General features: G+C 59.9%; 3 protein-coding genes and 1 long non-coding RNA gene across 7 annotated transcripts in view; 2 read left to right on the top strand and 2 right to left on the bottom strand.

The window, feature by feature from the left end:
• Window positions 1-17,665, bottom strand: part of PAFAH1B2 (platelet activating factor acetylhydrolase 1b catalytic subunit 2) — a 248,265-nt gene that overhangs the window by 77,434 nt on the left and 153,166 nt on the right. The window lies entirely within an intron of this gene.
• On the top strand, window positions 93-3,816 carry ZPR1 (ZPR1 zinc finger). 3 transcript variants are annotated; one of them, XM_071769089.1, is made up of 14 exons: window positions 94-255; window positions 688-849; window positions 1,039-1,129; window positions 1,256-1,326; window positions 1,509-1,595; window positions 1,678-1,800; window positions 1,893-1,946; window positions 2,024-2,090; window positions 2,192-2,262; window positions 2,422-2,511; window positions 2,592-2,702; window positions 2,795-2,881; window positions 3,198-3,263; window positions 3,510-3,816. In XM_071769089.1, exons 1-14 carry the CDS (start codon window positions 124-126, stop codon window positions 3,633-3,635), a joined length of 1,338 nt encoding a protein of 445 aa, XP_071625190.1. In that variant the 5' UTR covers window positions 94-123; the 3' UTR covers window positions 3,636-3,816. The 3 variants fall into 3 exon arrangements, with proteins under 3 accessions (XP_071625191.1, XP_071625192.1, XP_071625190.1); XM_071769090.1 differs by lacking the exon at window positions 1,893-1,946 and having other exon boundaries at window positions 93-255; XM_071769091.1 differs by lacking the exon at window positions 2,795-2,881 and having other exon boundaries at window positions 93-255.
• On the top strand, window positions 3,812-9,546 carry BUD13 (BUD13 homolog). 2 transcript variants are annotated; one of them, XM_071769072.1, is made up of 11 exons: window positions 3,812-4,107; window positions 4,457-4,547; window positions 4,659-4,743; window positions 4,892-4,949; window positions 5,171-5,940; window positions 6,298-6,539; window positions 6,782-6,890; window positions 7,172-7,310; window positions 8,013-8,197; window positions 8,298-8,379; window positions 8,544-9,546. In XM_071769072.1, exons 1-11 carry the CDS (start codon window positions 3,812-3,814, stop codon window positions 8,635-8,637), a joined length of 2,151 nt encoding a protein of 716 aa, XP_071625173.1. In that variant the 3' UTR covers window positions 8,638-9,546. The 2 variants fall into 2 exon arrangements, with proteins under 2 accessions (XP_071625173.1, XP_071625174.1); XM_071769073.1 differs by lacking the exon at window positions 4,457-4,547 and having other exon boundaries at window positions 3,937-4,107.
• LOC139807708 (uncharacterized) lies at window positions 15,597-17,107 on the bottom strand. Its single transcript, XR_011730651.1, has 2 exons — window positions 16,634-17,107; window positions 15,597-16,176 (listed from the first exon to the last, which is right to left on the bottom strand). It is a non-coding gene; the product is annotated as an uncharacterized lncRNA (long non-coding RNA).

Below are 17,665 nucleotides of genomic sequence, written 5' to 3'. Positions count from 1 at the left end.
AAGGCGCCGCAGCGCTGGGGCGGGGTTGTGTCGCTCCCTTTCGTCACGTGACTGTCGCGCGTCACGTGGGCCGTCGCGCCCTCCGCGCGTCACTTCCGGGCGCCGGCGGGCATCGCCGGGAAGATGTCGGCGCTGGGAGCGCTGGAGGCGGCGGGCGGGGCCGGGGGGGCCGCGCTGTTCCGTCCCCTGAGCGCCGAGGACGGGGAGCAGCGGCCCGCGGAGATCGAGTCCCTGTGCATGAACTGTTACCGCAACGTGAGCGGGGGGCAGCGGCCTGCGGGGGGCAGGGACGGGGCTGCTGGGGGGCTCAGCCCCGGAGGCTGTGGGGTGAGGAGGCCGCGGGTGGGTGCGGGGGGACGGGGTGGGAGCTGTGGGGTTCAGGTGCCGGGCACGGGGAGGCTGCTGGGGAGGGGACGGGCACCGGCACCGGGGGTCAGGGGGGATCTGCCCGGAGAGCCGGGGCCTCAGCAGCTTTCGGGGGTCGGTCTGGGTACAGGGACCTGCCGGGGGGCAGTGGGGTGCGGAGGGCAGGGGGCGGCTGGAATGGCTGCCCGGGGGTGTGCTGGGGGATGGCAGAGCCTGGGGACAGGGAGCTGCCCTCGGGCAGGAGCAGGGGCACTGGGGGTGATGGTGTCCCTCGCCCCCGGGTTCCCACGAGGCCCCTCACTGCTGCTGCTGCCGCCGCAGGGGGTGACACGGCTCCTGCTCACCAGGATCCCCTTCTTCAAAGAGATCATCGTCAGCTCCTTTGCCTGCGACAGCTGCTCCTGGTCCAACACTGAGATCCAGTCTGCTGGGAGGATCCAGGAGCAGGGGGTGTGCTACAGCCTGGCTGTCACCTCCCGGCAGGTGAGCAGGGACCCCCTGTCCCTGTCCCCAGGGGCTGGGCTGCTTGGGGCAGCCTTTACCCTGCGTGAGGAGCAGTGGTGGTTGTCAGGGTGCAAGCACTGAATGTCCAGGCTGTTCCTGCTCCTGCTGGGAAGGGGGAGGCTGCCAGCCCAGCGTGTCCCTCAGGCTGCTCCCTGCCCATCCCTGCAGGACATGAACAGGGAGGTGGTGAAGACCGACAGTGCCACGGCTCGGATCCCTGAGCTGGACTTTGAGATCCCTGCCTTCACCCAGAAGGGAGGTGGGTGCCTGGGTGGGCGTGTGGCCCCCACCCGTGGGCTCCAGTCTCTGTGCTGTGGGCTGGCAGGGGGGGATTAACCCCTCTGGGCTGTGCCTAACTGTGCTGTGACTGCTGTGTCCTGCCCAGTCCTGACCACCATTGAGGGGATCATTGACAGAGCCCTGGCTGGGCTGGAGCAGGACCAGCCCCTCCGCAGGGTGAGTTCTGCCACAGGGAAACCTCCTCCTCCTCCTCCTCCTGCTCCTCCTCCTCCTCCTGCTCCTCCTCCTCCTCCTGCTCCTCCTCCTCCTCCTCCTGCTGCTCCTCCCCTCTCTGCTGGCACTCCCATCTTTGCCCTCAGCTCTGCCCTGGGATCCCTCCAGTGTTTCCTCTCCTGCAGGAAACTGATGAGGAGGTGGCCAGGAAGATCGAGGAGTTCATCAGGAGGCTGAGGCAGCTCAAGGAAGTGCATTCCCCCTTCACCTTTGTGAGTGGGGGCAGGAGCTCAGCTCCCTCTTGCCCAGGGGTGGCTCAGGGTCACTCCCTGAGCATTTTTCCTCCTCCTGCAGATCTTGGACGACCCCTCAGGGAACAGCTTTGTGGAGAACCCCCACGCCCCACGGAAGGACGAGGCCCTGGTGGTCACTCACTACAGGAGGAGCCCCCAGCAGGCAGCCATGCTGGGGCTGGAGGTGAGGGGGGGGCTGTCCCTGCTGCTGGGGGGGTGAGGGGGGGGCTCGTCAGGGCCAGGAGGTGACAGTGGCTCTGGTGTCCCCCCTGGCAGGGTGAGGAGGTGGCTGAGAAAGCAGCAGATCCTGCAGAGGACCTGAGGAACGAGGTGGGTGACTGCAGGGCACTCAGGGGGGGGCTCCCTGTGCTGTTCTCATCCCCTTTTCCCCCCCTGCCCCCTCCCAGGTGCTGCAGTTCAACACCAACTGCCCCGAGTGCAACGCTCCAGCCAGCACCAACATGAAGTTAGTTCGTATCCTCTGCTGCCCCCCAGAGCCTGGCAGGGCCTGGGAGAGCCTGAGCCTGTTTTGGGGACCTCCTTCTGTCGAGTTTCCCTTGACTGCTTTGCTTCAGAAATCCCCCACTTCAAGGAGGTGATCATCATGGCCACTGCCTGTGACACCTGTGGGCACAGAACCAACGAGGTGGGGAGGTGCTGACCCTGGGGCTGGGGGGCTGGGGAGGGGTCTCTGAGCTGCACACAAAGGGGAGAATTTGCCCCTGAGGAGCTCGGGCCTGGTGCAGGCAGAACCCTGGAGTTTGGGGTGGTTTTGGGGCAAAGCTCCTTGATTTGCTGTTCCCAGGTGAAGTCTGGAGGAGCCATCGAGCCCCAGGGCACCAGGATCACCCTGCGGATCACAGACCCCTCTGACATGACCCGGGACATCCTGAAGGTGCTGGGGGCACCCGGGGGGTCTCTCCCTGCCCCTGGGGGTGCCTGGGGGCTGATGAGGGGGGGGTCTCACCCTTGCAGTCAGAAACCTGCAGCGTGGAGATCCCTGAGCTGGAGTTTGAGCTGGGGATGGGAGCACTGGGGGGGAAATTCACCACACTGGAGGGGCTGCTGAAGGACATCAGGGAGCTGGTGAGTGGCCCCGTGCTGCTGCTTCAGGGGGGGGGCTGGGACCCCCTCCTCACCCCTCGGGGTGGGCTGAAGTGGCAGCTCTGCTCTTGCAGGTGGAGAGGAACCCCTTCACCCTGGGGGACAGCTCTGCCCCCAGCAAAGCTGAGAAGCTGCAGGAGTTTGTGGGGAAGCTGCAGGAGGTGAGGGGCTGGGGTGCAGCTGCAGGAGGTGGGGGGCTGGGGGATGCAGCTGCAGGAGGTGGGGGGCTGGGGGATGCAGCTGCAGGAGGTGGGGGGCTGGGGGATGCAGCTGCAGGAGGTGGGGGGCTGGGGTGCAGCTGCAGGAGGTGGGGGGCTGGGGGATGCAGCTGCAGGAGGTGGGGGGCTGGGGGATGCAGCTGCAGGAGGTGAGGGGCTGGGGTGCAGCTGCAGGAGGTGGGGGGCTGGGGGATGCAGCTGCAGGAGGTGGGGGGCTGGGGGATGCAGCCCCCATGCCCTGAGGGTGTGTTCTCTGCAGATCATCGAGGGGAGGAGGAACGTTCACTTCATCATGGATGACCCTGCAGGCAACAGCTACCTCCAGGTGGGGCCTGGGGCAGGGGCTGGGGGGCTCCGTGGGGTGTTTGGGGTGGATTTTCTCCCTTTCCCTCCTGTCTGTGGGTGGGCAGAGCTCCCTGCAGGGCTGTGTCCGGGGCAAGGGAACAGCTGCTGGGCCTGTGGGGAGGGAGAGGGGCTGGCGATGGGGGGGGGGGTCTGGCTGTTGGGGGAGGGGGTGATGGGACCCCACCCTTCCCTGTGGGGTGTGACCGAGGCCTCCCCTCACCCCCAGAATGTCTACGCCCCGGAGGAGGACCCGGAGCTGCGAGTGGAACGCTACGAGCGGAGCTTTGACCAGAACGAGGAGCTGGGGCTGAACGACATGAGAACCGAGGGCTACGAGACCCCCGCCCGCTAGCCCGGACCCTCCCCCTGCCCCCCCTCACCCCCCAGGCCCACCCGGACCACAGCCCCCAGCCCAGCCTCCCCCCTCCCCAGGGACCAGGGCTGCGGGGGAGCGGGGGGGTCCCTGTTCTGCCGGGGGGTCCTGTCTGGGGGGTCTGGGGGGCTTTTTCCCCTTCAATAAAAGTGTGAATGGAGCCACCGTGTGAACCGCCTGCTCGTGGCCCCGCCCACCGCCGCGCAAGCCACGCCCCCGGAGCGGGTTGGCCACGCCCATCGGGCAGTCTGTGCCCCGCCCATCGTGTCCCTGGCTCCGCGTCGCTGGTTTGTGACGTCAGTTCCGGGCGACAGGCGGGCAGCATGGCGGCGGCGGGGCTGTCGAAAGCCGAGTACCTGCGGCGGTACCTGAGCGGCCCTCCCGGCCCCGAGCCCGCACAGCCCCGCCGCCGCCGCAAGAAGAAACCCCCGGGCGGTGCGGGCCGGAACGGGTGAGTGCGGGGCCCGGGATCGCCGCCCCCTCCCAGTCCGGGCTGTTCCCTGCTCCCCGCTCTGGGCCCGGCCTGGCAGCTCCCGCCGGGACCCCTCTCCCAGCCCCTCGGTCTTGTCCCCCGGGCCCTGTGTCCCCTCCAGGCCAGGAATCTCCTTCCCTTCTCCTCCCGGGCAGAAATCCCTCCCCCGCTCCCCCGGGTCAGAACTTCCCGTGCTCACCGGGCCAGGAATCTCCCCTCTCCCGGGAGACAAATCCCCCCCCGCCCCGGTCCTGTCCCCTCCCCGGCCCAGCCCGCACGCTCGGGGCGGTTCCTCCCCTGACGGGCGGGGCCCTCTCCCCGCTGCCAGGATGCGGATCGTGGATGACGATGTCAGCTGGAGCAGCATCGCTGCGGCCCAGGAGAAGGAGGAGGAGGAGGACGAAGGGGACATGCCCGTGGTGAGCGTTTGAGGGGGGGAACCCGGTCAGTGGGAGCTGTGGGTGTGGGGAACGGGCTGCCTCTCGTTCCCCTCCTCGGGAGCTGAGGTGTTTGCCCGGGGTCATCTGCAGGTGGCAGAATTCATCGATGAGCGTCCCGATGAGGTGAAGCTCATGGAGGAATTCCGGACAAACGCCAAGTGGAAGCTGTTAGGAGGTGAGAGCAGAGCTCCCCTCCCCCTCTGCTGAGCCCCTCACTGCTCTGAGCAGGGACACAGCAGCCCAGGGAGAAAACAACCCTTGCAGTGCTGGAAAGCTCAGAGACTGTGAAGAGCTGTAACCATGGCAACTGTGTTTTGTTCCAGACCAGAATGAAGACTCACAGAGTTCAGACACCTCGGGTCCTGCTCCATCAGCCTCCAGGTGTGGTGCTCCAGGTTCTTTCCCTTTGCTCCCTGTCCTGCCCTGACACATCCTGGGGCTGCAGGTCCTTGGGCAGCTCCCCACGAGCCAGGGAGTCACCACTCTGCCTGTAGGAAGCTCTGAGCTGGCTTCAGAGCTCCTGCTTGGTGCTTGGTTCTGCTCTGGCTCTGCCAAAACAAAACAAATTCTGGTTTAATTTTTACCTTTTTCTCCCCTCCCAGGCGGCAGCGCCACGACTCCCCTGACAGCTCCCCTGGGGAGGGGCTGCCACACAGCTCCCTGGATCTGTCACCCCCCCGGAGACCCCGGCATGACTCCCCGGATCTGTCACCCCCCAGGAGAGAGAGAAGCAGCTCCCAGAACCCCCGGCCAGCCCGGCAGCACCACCGGGGCTCCACGGACCCCTCACCCCCCAGGAGACCCCGACACGACTCCCCGGATCTGTCACCCCCCAGGAGACCCCGACACGACTCCCCAGATCTGTCACCCCCCAGGAGACCCCGACACGACTCCCCAGATCTGTCACCCCCCAGGAGAGAGAGAAGCAGCTCCCAGAACCCCCGGCCAGCCCGGCAGCACCACCGGGGCTCCACGGACCCCTCACCCCCCAGGAGACCCCGACACGACTCCCCGGATATGTCACCCCCCAGGAGACCCCGACACGACTCCCCAGATCTGTCACCCCCCAGGAGGAAGCTCGAAGGCTCCTCAGACCCCTCCCCCCCTCGGCGCCACCGTCACGACTCCCCAGACCCCTCCCCCTCCAGGGGTGGGGGGAGGGGCTGCAGACCCCCCAGCAAGCTGCAGGCAGGGGGGTCCCGGGGAGAGCAGCCCCATCCAGGCCCCCCCAAGAAGCCCCCCAGGCGCCCCCCAACCCCAGACCTCTCCCCCCCACGCAGGAAGCGCCCTGGTTCTGACCCAGAGCTGTCCCCACCCCGCAGGAAGAGGACTGGGTCACCCGGGGGAGGGACCAGGCCCAGCAGAACCAAAGGTGGGTCTGTCTGTCCCTCTGTCTGTCCCTCTGTCTGTCCCTCTGTCTGTCCCTCTGTCTGTCCCTCTGTCTGTCCCTCTGTCTGTCCCTCTGTCTGTCCCTCTGTCTGTCCCTCTGTCTGTCCCTCTGCCCCTCTGCCCCTCTGCCCCTCTGCCCCTCTGCCCCTCTGCCCCTCTGCCCCTCTGCCCCTCTGCCCCTCTGCCCCTCTGCCCCTCTGCCCCTCTGCCCCTCTGTCCCTCTGTCCCTCTGTCCCTCTGTCTGTGCTCCCCTGGCTGCAGCCCCGGGGTCTCTCACTCCTTGCATGAGATTCTTTGTCTGATTCCTTGATTTTTTCACCTCTAAAATCCCTTCCCACAGGTGCTTCCCCAGCCACCAGGAGGCCGAGGCCGATGTCCCCACCACAGAGGGGCCTGAGACAGGACTCCAGCTCCCCCTCCCCACCCCGGGGGGGCTCAGGGGCTCCCCTGCAGCCTCCTCCCCCCAGCAGCTCCTCAGACTCAGATTTATCCCCCCCCCGACGGGCTCTGCCCCCCCTCAGGGAGCAGCAGCAACGCTCCAGGAGCCCCCCTGAGCTCCTTCCTGGGGGGTCTCCCAAGAAGGTGAGCGTGTCCCCTGCCCCCTCCTGCTGATGCTTCCTCCCTGGAAGCTGTGGGGCAGGAATCTCCCGTGGGGGGGTGGGCGTGGGGACCTCTGCCCTGGGGCAGCTGGTGACCAGGCTGGCAGCTCTGTCACCTCTGTGTCCCTGCTGTCACCTCTCTCCTCCCCTGGGCTGTCACACCCCTGCCTCACTGGGCAGGCAGCAGAGTTGTGATTTTGGGGTTTTTTTTGGTTTGTTTTTCAGGAGAATGTGGTGGTTCCTGGGATGAAAGCCGGGCTGGTGTCAGCTGAGGTGCTGAGGAGGGAGCAGGAGGAGCTCCGGAGGCTGGAGAGGAGCACCAGGCACTTGGAAGGTGGGGCTGTGGGATCAGCTGTGGGGCAGCATCCAGGCAGGATGGAGGCTTCCTGGGATGGGTCACATTTCCCAGGGAATAAGAGGTTTATAAAGGGTGGATTCAAGGCAATGTCAGGGAAGCCACGGGGAGGGCAGGAGGAATTCCCTCTGCTCCAGTCACAAGCAGAGAGCTCGGAGGGCAGGAGCTGGGATCCTGTCTGGCTCTGCTGGGGGATGGATTGAGGGGAAGGGGACAGGAATGTGGAGGAGTCCCTGACACGAGGCCTCTGCTCCTTCCAGAGGAATCCAGGCATTCCCAGACCGTGTTCCGGGACAAGTCGGGCCGGAAGCGGGACCTGGCCCGGGAGCAGCTGGAGCAGAGGCAGAGAGAGGAGAAAAATTCCCAGAGGGATGAGCAGTATGCCAAGTGGGGCAAGGGGTAAGTGTTCAGATTGTCTGTGTGTGTGTGTGTGTGTGTGTGTGTGTGTGTGTGTGTGTGTGTGTGTGATGTCAGGCTGTGTGTGTGTGATGTCAGGCTGTGTGTGTGTGATGTCAGGCTGTGTGTGTGATGTCAGGCTGTGTGTGTGTGATGTCAGGCTGTGTGTGTGATGTCAGGCTGTGTGTGTGTGATGTCAGGCTGTGTGTGTGTGATGTCAGGCTGTGTGTGTGATGTCAGGCTGTGTGTGTGTGATGTCAGGCTGTGTGTGTGTGATGTCAGGCTGTGTGTGTGATGTCAGGCTGTGTGTGTGTGATGTCAGGCTGTGTGTGTGTGATGTCAGGCTGTGTGTGTGATGTCAGGCTGTGTGTGTGTGATGTCAGGCTGTGTGTGTGTGATGTCAGGCTGTGTGTGTGTGATGTCAGGCTGTGTGTGTGTGATGTCAGGCTGTGTGTGTGTGATGTCAGGCTGTGTGTGTGATGTCAGGCTGTGTGTGTGTGATGTCAGGCTGTGTGTGTGTGATGTCAGGCTGTGTGTGTGATGTCAGGCTGTGTGTGTGATGTCAGGCTGTGTGTGTGTGATGTCAGGCTGTGTGTGTGTGATGTCAGGCTGTGTGTGTGTGATGTCAGGCTGTGTGTGTGTGATGTCAGGCTGTGTGTGTGTGATGTCAGGCTGTGTGTGATGTCAGGCTGTGTGTGTTTCCAGGCTGGCACAGGGCAAGCAGCAGCAGCAGAACCTGGAGGAGGCCCTGAAGGAGATGCAGAAGCCCCTGGCCAGGTACATTGATGACCAGGACCTGGATCAGATGCTGAGGGAACAGGAGAGAGAAGGAGACCCCATGGCTGAGTTCATCAAGAAAAGGAAAGCCAAAGAGAGCAGAGAAAAGAAAGGTTTGGAGGTCGAGTGACCCCCGAGTGCCACAGCTTCCCTGGGGAGTGAGGAGGGGGCCAGGCAGTTGGGCTGCAGCAGTTTTGTTGTTTTTATTCCTAGAAAAACCCCGGTACAAGGGACCAGCCCCTCCCCTCAACAGGTTCAACATCTGGCCCGGGCATCGCTGGGATGGTGTGGACAGGTAGGAGAGGGGCAGGCAGGGGTGGGGGGCTCTCACTTAGAGACACCAAGAGTTGTCAGCTACAGGTGGAGGGGAAGCAGCCAGGGCTCCTGCTGGCTCTGGGAAGGTTCCTGGCTCCAGCACAGCTCCTGCTGGGCTCAGGGGCTCCGGGGTGTCCCCTGCAGGTCCAACGGGTTCGAGCAGCAGCGCTTTGCCAGGATGGCCAACAAGAAGGCAGTGCAGGAGATGGCCTACAAGTGGAGTGTGGAGGACATGTAGGAGGGTGAGGAACCACCCCAAGCAGCACAACGGGGAGCTCACCCCCTGCCACAGCTCACTGGACTGGGACCAAGCCCCCTCCTGGGTGCTCAGCAGCCCCTCTCCCCAGGGGATGGGTGTAGAGAGGAGCTGCCCAGGGCTGTCCCTCCAGACAGGGCAGGACAGGAGCAGAGCCCTGGTGCCACCTGGAGCAGAGGTGGCCACTGCCCCTGGGAGTCTCAGCTCTCCCCTGCTCCCACACCAACTGCTGCAGGCTCTGCTCTGTTTTGTTTTCTCACAGCCTGTAGGAAATTTGTGCTTCGTTGTTTTATGCCAAATGCTTTTGAGGGCAGTTCAGGAGCCTTTGGGTGTCCTAAATCTCAGGTTTTCCCTCATGGTGAAAGCGTGGTGTGAACGCTGGGTGCTGCAGGGCTCACCTCCCCCCAGAGCTCTCTCTGTTCCTTCAGTTGTGTTCCAGCTCTTCTGGGGAGCAGCTGTCCCCTCGCCCTGCTCTGGGACCCTCCCTTCACCATTGTTTGGTGGCAGCTTTGTCCCCTGAGGCCTCTCTGGTGTCACCCAGGGGGGGGGCTGTGGCTCCAGGCCTGACCCTGTGTACCTGAGGGATTCGTTGTGCTTGGAGGGTGGGCTGGGAGGATCCCTCAGCCCCGCCCTGCCAGGATCCACGCGTGGAAATAAATTCCCTGGTTCTTGGAGTCCCGGGGAGCCGAGGCAGTGGTTGCCATGGAGATGCCTGCTCTTCTGGGCAAACAGGGGCCGGAGCTGCTCTGGGAGGGGATTCTGGAGGAGAGAAGAGGAACAGCAAAGTCTCCTCGGGAGCGGGAGAGCCCCGGGGCTTCCATCCCGGGATTGTCACTCACTGTGTCACCTCCCCCCAGCCCCTGTGTCAATAAAAGCTCTTTTTGTACCTGACTCCGTGTGCTGGTGTTTGTTCCAAGGCAGGGAGGAAGAGGGTGAATAATTGGGGGTCTTGGGGAGTGAGCTGGGGTTTGGGACAGCTCCTTCCCCCTTCTGACAGCAACATCCTGGGGTTTTTTGTTTTGGGGTTTTTTTTCCCCGGAACTTCAGGCAGCTGCAGCCTTCAGGAGTGGAGCTGCACTTGACAGATCCTCATTTTTTGCTCTCAGGTGCTTCTGCAGCTGCACAGGGGTAGAAAACAGAGTGGAACTGCTGAGCTGCCCTTCCCCTGCAGAGCTGCTGCTGGGCTTGGACCCCCCTGCCCACCCTGCCTGGGTGATCCTGTACAGGGCAGGAGCAGCCAGCCTGGAAACGGGGGGATAAAAAGCTGCTGCTTCGGGAGTCAAAACCCTCCCCGTGCTGGTCCTGAGCTCTGTTTTTGACACCAGCGTCAGCTTTGAGCAGAGGGGTGAGGGAGCAGAGCTCTTCCTCGGTGTCTCGGGAAGGGCAGCAGCCCCGGCCCTGCCCCCAGCAAGGCTTTGATTAGCCTGAACCCAAATAAAAAAATTAATATTAAAATCTTAATTTAATTTAAAACACTGTCATTCACAGTCGTGGCAAACACCGAGCGGAGTAATTATTATGCAAATGAGGCAGATAGAAAAAAATGATTAATAATTGCGCAAATTAAAAATTATTGTCAACATCCTGCGAGTGGTGATAAAGTCGGGGAGGAGCGCGGGAGGCAGCGCGGCTCAGCCACTCCCCCAGCCTCCGCTCCTCATTAGCGGCCGCTAATTAACAACCCCGGCAGCGCTCGGGGGACAGGGGGATGTCCCTGGGTATCACCTGGCCCGAGGGTCAACTGGGAGCCCAGCTCCCAGCTCCAGGACTTGGCGGAGAAATGGCTTTGGGGCCCCTTTCCTTATCCTTGGAGGTGGCTGCGGGACTGCCAGTGGCTCCTGCTGCCTGTCCGTCCGTCTGTCTGTCTGTCTGTCCGTCTGTCCGTCTGTCCCTCCGGGTGTCCCAGCAGGCATCACCCCTGAGCAGCCCCCTGCTCCCACCCTAAAAAAAAGCGGGCACTTGTCAATCCTGCGCGGAGCTGGCTCTTCCTCCAACAATTAACGAGCTGATTTGTCGGGTATTTTTGCTACTAATTGCACAACATTATTTCCCCCCCACCCCCCCGTTCTACTGTTTTACTTTTATACTTTTGACAGTGAGCACGATAATAACAATAATAGGCTTACACTGGCTAATAGGCTTAGGGGGTGCATTACTCATGTCAAGGACAAGCAATTAAGCTTGGCCTCACACATAATAATTAGATTGTTGTTGATGAGCTCGTCGGTAATGTGTTTAGCTCAGATTAACAGCCCGATCCCCGGTGAGGGGCCCCGCCTGCCCCTGCAGCCCTGCCCGGGGAGGTGACACAGGGAGGGGGACACGGGGGGACACTCGCTCTGCCACCACCCCTCCTGTGGCCCCTGGGGACAGACCTGGCCTCTCCCCGATACCTGGCCCTTGGATTTATTTTTTTTTTTAAAGCCCCCAGCAAAGGGGTTTGGCCCGTGACGTGTCGCTGAAGCGCTTTTCTGCCGAATTTTTTTAATTAAAAGAGCCCGAGTTTGTCATTTACATTTTTCTCTAGCTCCAAGTCCTCGGTAGAGCCCGTGGCTGTGTTCAGTGTTTGGGGCTTTCGGCGGGGAGTGCCGAGGGACGGTGTCATGCGGGTCCCCAGAGTCCCCCGCTGCGGTTTGGGAGAAAAAAAACACTACTTTTTTTTGGGAAAAAAAAACTTTCCCCGGCAGCTCCATCCCTCAGCAGGGCCAGGAAGGAAAATCCCCGCGACTGACAGGTTAGTGATTGTATATGCAGATGTGCACTTTCCCTAATTATTCCATAATTAGGGACACGCAGAGATAAAAATTACTAATAATATTTACTCTAGACTCTTTTTTTTTTTTTTTTTTTTTTTTTTTTTTTTTTTTTTCCCCAATAACCTCTCTCTCTCTCGCTTGCTCATTCACCAAGTCTTGGTGGAAATAACTTTGCAGATCCCAGTTAATGAATATTTGTAAATGCAAGAACATTCTGTGCCGGAATATCCAGAGGGCATCCTCTCTCTGCCTTGTAATTTTTTTCAAAGATATTTAATATTTATGGCTCCACAGCCCGGTGAATAAGGAGCCACCCGCCAACCCCCAGGAGCTCGGAGGCTGGGGATATTTATGGCGCTTCCTCTTTTTTCCTTTTCAATTACAAAGACACCTCACATAATTAAGTGCTAATAACCTTGTTAATCTAAAATTGATACGCTTTCTCCTGGCCACCTCTTAATAGAATTAAAAGCAGATTGATAATCAAGGGTCGGAGGCGGTGCCTGCAGTTTGGGTGGAGGGGGTCGGGGCAGGGGGAGGTGTTTCCCTGGATCCCCTCTGCTCTTTACACAACTCCGGTTTTTAAGGCAAAGAGCCACGCGACGGCACCTCCTAATGCAACTGTTTTACGTTAATTAATTATGTATCAAGGCTCATTTTCATGCGCGGCCCAGCTCCGCTTCCCCTCTGCTGAGCCTTTGATCTGTCAGAGGCTAAACGGGAGATAAATAATCAAATTAAAAAGCAGCCTGGATGGAAATAAACACATTTTAGATGTGTTATCTGGCTGTTAGGGCGAGGCACCGCGGGGCGTGGGAAGTGTCCCGTGCCTCAGTTTCCCCACAGCCCCCGGACAGCGCTGTGTTCCATGCAGGGAGGGGCATCTCGGGGGCAGCCCCCACCTCCCGGAGGGTGGTTGCTCGTCCTCTTGGGAAGAAGGCAGCTGTGGAATTTTGGGTGGTGGGCAAAGGGAGTCCTTCCCCCCCCCCCGGGCACCCCCAGGTTCCCCTTTCTGTTGAGGAGCTCGGCTGGGGGCTGCGCTGAGCCCTGGGGAGGGGGCACTGGATGAGGAGAACCCCCCCCACAAATCAGGGGGGCTCGGAGGCTCTCGGCTCATCCTCCTCCTGCTCCGTGGGAAGTTTCCAGCCCAGGAGGAGCCATCCCAGAGGACACGGGGACACCAGGGCCCTTTCTCCAGGTGAGCCTGGGTCACCTCCCCAGCCGGGAGGGCAGGGCCGGGGTGGGGCTGCTGGTGTTGGAGTCGTTCTTCTCTCCCGCCTTTCTGCACGGGACTGTATTTATTTATTTATTAATTATTTAAGGCTGCCCATCAAGCAGAGACGTTTCCCCTTCGGCAGGCTGCTGAGTGGGCAGTCTTGGGCTGCAAAGGTTGGAAAAATAATCCCAAAAAACCCACTCAAGTCTTTGAGTTGAGAGGCAGAGATGCTGAGCAGGGAGCACCCGGCGCCGCCAGAAAATTTGGGGGGTTTGGAGCCTTTCTCCCCATCCCCTGGAGGGGCTGGAAGGGCCCCTCAGAGCAGGAGAGGCCGGGGGAGCCGGTAGCCCCCACCCTGGCACTTTGGGGACATCCACCACGTGTCAGTGGCTGTCACAGGTCGCATGTGGCCATTGACACCCACTCGGTGCCAGATAGCAGGAGCAGGGGTGTGTGTCGGGGGTTATCTTCCCCATTAGCAGCTTCCCAAATTAGTGGCAGTGGAGCAAAAAAGAAAAAAAACAAAATGCAATTTAAACTGGGAGCGTGGATGATTACTATTGTAATAACCTCGGCTAATAAGAATGTGATGTGGTGTTAGGCTGGGAAAGAAAACACATTTCTCATTAGCTTTTTGATTAATTACTCCACATAATTTCCTAGGGGGACATGCCTGGGCCTGATTGCCTTTGCTTTTGATGCGTGGAAGTGGTTTACCTTAACTTAATAATTTTCTCGGTGACATTTTAATGGCAGTCCTCAATTAATCTGCAGGTGGCTGGGGGCAGCCTGGGCCTGGCCCGGGTGGGGGGCAGCCCCCTATGTCCCCTTTGCCCACCCTTCTGTGGGCAGCTGCCATTGCTGGACCATCTCCCATCCTCCCAGCTCTGTTTTTGGGATCCCTGGGATCCCAGCGGCCGCCTCCTCACCCAGCGAGCGCTGCCAGGGCTCCAGCTGTTGGGAGGTGCATGTTTACACGGCTTGGAAGCCACCAATTTCCTTCCCTGCCTTGGAATATAAATATTTTACAGGAGCTAAAATATTCAAAGATCGTTTGATGTTGCCACATGGAGCGGTATCAAATGAGGGTGGGAAGGAGGCGGAGGGGGGGAAATGGGAGGGGAGCAAGCAGAGGTTCATTTGTTTCCCTGGCTGAAAATTGAATTATGCTGCATATTTCTGCATCATAAAATTGCCCAGAACATTGATCCCTGCTTGTTGTTGTTTCAGAAGCGGGTGCTTGGCTTGCAACCCTAGGCAGAGCAAGGGGACCCTCCACTGGCAAAGAGTCAGAGAGGGGACAGGGAAGGGAGGGGACACCTCGGGGATGGGGTTCACACCAGCACCCCATGGGTGACAGCCGAGGGGTGTTGGAGCCACAGCCTCCTCTTACCCCGCCTTGCAGTGACTCGTATTTACCGGCACGTTTCTGTCTCAAGCAAAGAAATTGCTAATTAATTGGCGAGCAGCTTTGTTTCTAATCCCCTCGCTGTCGTGGGGGTGGGGGGATATCTGGCCAGTTTGGGGCCCTCGGCTGCCCCCACCCAGCGAGGGTGTGCAGGTGTCTGCTGAGGGATGGCTCTGCCCTCTCCCAGCTTTCCCGGAGCAGCAGAGAGGGGCTGTGAACATCCCAAAATCCAGAAAGCCGCGAAGGAGCTCCCCTGCCAGGAGCAGCTCGGAGCAGAGGAGCCAGCATGCAGTGCCAAGGAGTTTTTGTGCATTTGGCTTCTTTTTTACTCTGCTTCTTTTTATTTTCTTTCTCTCTTCTGGCCAGTGCTGGGCGAGTTGATGAATTATCCCAATATATATTCTGTCTGGAAAGAAAACACATATCATACATATCTCTGACAAGTTATTATTCTTCCTTATCAGAATGTGAGTGCATCCAGCCCTGCCGAAACTCACCCTCTGCTCCTGCAGCCAGGCAGGGGGAGAGCAGGGGGACGGGGCTGGGGGGCTGTGTGGCTCCAGGGGTAACCAGAGCCTCTCCTGCAGCTCACACGGTGCCGGCCTCACCTCCAGCTCATTGCTGGAAGTTAAATTTCATGGCCAGGAGCTGGGGGAGCTGGGGGCCATCTGCCTGCAGTGCAGCATCACCCACAGCCCCCCAGGGTTCTCAGAGTGGGGTGTGGGGCTTCAAGTGCTCCCCTCCTGCACCTTCAGTGTTGGAGTTACTAAGCCAGGTTAAGCCGTGGTATTATCCCATGAAATGGGATCTAGCAGGAGCCTCGCAGCAGCAGTTGCTGAGCAGCTCGGACATGAGCCACTGACAGGGTCTGAGTGTGTGGAAGTTGAGGTGGATTTTTGAAATGGATTTTGTGCCTGGGTGATCAGTCTGTGGAGGGGAGCAGGCCCTGTGCAGGCCAGGAGGATGGGTTTGGGGTGCAGCACCCCAGCCATGCTCACGAGACTCTGTCAGACCTCTTTGACCTCTCCACCTCCTCCAAGGCTCTGGGCCCAGTGCTGCCTCATTTTCTGCAAAATACCCAACCCTGCCCCGTGCCTTTGCTAGGAGTGTTTTGACTTCCCAGGCACCTGAGCCTGGCATTTAGTGGGAAAAATCCCCATCCATCCCCCTGCCTGGATCCTGGGCAGATCCCTGGAGCTGTGTAGGTTCTGGCAGGGGGTCAAGGATGGTCCCCAGGCAGAGCAGGGATGCTGGGGTGGGATTTGCTGCCCTGGAGGAGGATGAGGATGGGTCCCTCCTTGCTAATGGTAGATGCTGGTGGCACCATGAGGTCTCAGGAGCTGCAGGGGTGGGACGTGGTGTGAGCCCCCTTGGACACCCCTGCTCCCCCCCATACCTCATCCTAGCCCCTAACATTTAGAGCCTGTCAGAGCCTGCCTGGCAGCCAGCATCAGCATCCTCTCAGAGGCTGGGATTAATTTGGAGGAATTTACTGGCGGGGTTTGCTGCAGATAAAGCAGTTTGCTTATTTCACACTTGTATGGCCACCTGCTACGAACTGTTTGTTCAGTTTCAAATTCTTTAATTAAAATCAACATAAAACAGATTGAAAACATCCCGAGAAGGGGGGGGGAGGAGGGGGGTGGATGCTTGATTTGCTGGAGGATATTGCAGAAGAGGAGCCAGAGTGCTGAAGTGGTTGGGAAGAGCCTGGGGCACAGGTTGGGGAGAGCAGATGCCCCCGGGGCACCTCGGCTCCTGTCCCCTCGTCCCCAGGGCACCTCTGTGCAGTCATTTGGACTCCCTTCCATCCCAGCACAGCCATCCCGGCACCGCGGTGCCGTCTCCCTGATCAGAGGCCTCCTCCAAGAGCCGTCAAAGCTTCAATTAACAGGGGCCGCTCGCAGCCCTCTTGCAGAGCCCCGATAAGAATAGAAATTTCTCCTCGGCAAATGGATTTGCGCTGGGCGGCGGTGACCGACCCGCTCGGTGCGGTGGCAGCGCGGGGCCGGGGACAATCGGGGGGCTCTCGGGGAGCCGGTTATCTGAAGGAAACAGGCGTTCTGCTCTTTAGCTGGCTAATATCCCGGTGGGAGGGGAAGTGGAATTAAACCCCCGGCTCTTTTCAGAGCCGTTTCAACCTGAAAGAGGAGGATTCTTTCTTTATGGGGCGCCTTTCCAGCTGGAGGGGCTTCTTGCCGGGCGGGGATGGGGGGGGTTGCAGCCCCCAGATTGCCCCACTGCGGACATGGGGATGCTGGAAGCACCCGCTGCCCTTCGCACTGTGAGAAACAAGTAACATCCGCGCCAAAGAGGAGGTTAATACGTCGTCAGACGAGGGTTTTAATAACTGGAAAACTTAAAAAAAAAAAACAACCAAACCCTCCTGGGCTGCGCGGGCTCCTGCGAACCTCGGAGCCCCCGAGTGCCGTGGCTGTATTGATTCAATTATTCTCCACCGTGTCAGGCTCTGCATTCGTCTGATAGCAACAAACAGGGTTGAAAGACGTACAAAAATAAATGATCTGAAAGTTAATGTGGCTGAATGAGCCGCTCTGAACTGGGGGGTGGTGGTGGGGAGCGCGCTTTGTTTCTTACATTGTAAAATCAATGGTGCGCAGAACAACGTCCTCATCCACCCCCCTCGGGGCCCGGGGAGCACCCGCCGGAATCGATCGCTATGCAAATCAGTGGCATTCCTGGAACGCCGGTAATTGATGCTGCTCATAATTACCGCCCGGTGATGAGCTCTGAGGGGATCTCATTGATCCCTGCTCGGGAGGGGACGAGGGCAGGGCCCGCGGGGGGCAGGGGGCGATGGCAGCGCCAGCGGGGGCTTCCCGGGACTCCTGGCGGTGACTGTCCCCAACCCTGGGGATACGGGGACACGGTGGCAGGTGCGCGTGCCACGATCAGAAGGGAGACAACAGGCTCACGCAGCGCATTGTTTAAGAAAAAGGGACAGGCAGTTGAGCTCTGCAAGCTAATGAGGTTAAGTTGATGAGCTCATGGGTAATTAATATCAAGAGCTCATTGCGGGCTGCTTGATGCCCTGTGTTACCCGCGATGCCCCTCGCAGAGCCTGGGGTGGCTGCGTGGTGGGGAAGATGCTGGGAGGGGGCGTGGGGCTGTCCCCAAGCCCCACACTAACCCTTCCCACTGCAAGGCCATGGGTAGTGCCTGGAGATCAGGATTTAATGCTCGCACCCTTTCCGTGAGGCCGTCCGATTCTTATCAGCCTGAAAAGTGATTGGGGAGGAGGGAAAAAAGCCAAAAAACCCAACACGAACCTAAAAGCCTTTCGCAGATGTATGAGAAGCCTGACATTTCTCTGGCTTCTCCCTGCAAGAACTGGAGAGGAGCAGGAGCAGATGGTTATAGGTCATATGCCGTTTTGTTTATTATTTTTGGTTATTTTCCGAAGTAAATTCTTGCTTTTTGAAGAAGAATTTACTTTTCTGGAGTTTATTTTTCTAACTGAGAACGGCGTCCTGATTGCCCCTTTCCATGGGGGGTGGGGGGAGCAATCACTGGCTCTGTGGGCAGCCCCCCCGTGCTGGAGGGACCCCCGGGATGCTGCAGCGGCCACGGAGGGGCAGCGGAGCCCTGGGGGCCCCTGGCCACGGGGTG

Source organism: Heliangelus exortis, chromosome 26 (assembly GCF_036169615.1).
Source record: "Heliangelus exortis chromosome 26, bHelExo1.hap1, whole genome shotgun sequence".
In the NCBI taxonomy this organism is placed as follows: Eukaryota; Metazoa; Chordata; class Aves; order Apodiformes; family Trochilidae; genus Heliangelus; species Heliangelus exortis.
Note: the sequence above shows the minus strand (reverse complement) of the source record. Positions and strands in the feature narration are given on the sequence as shown.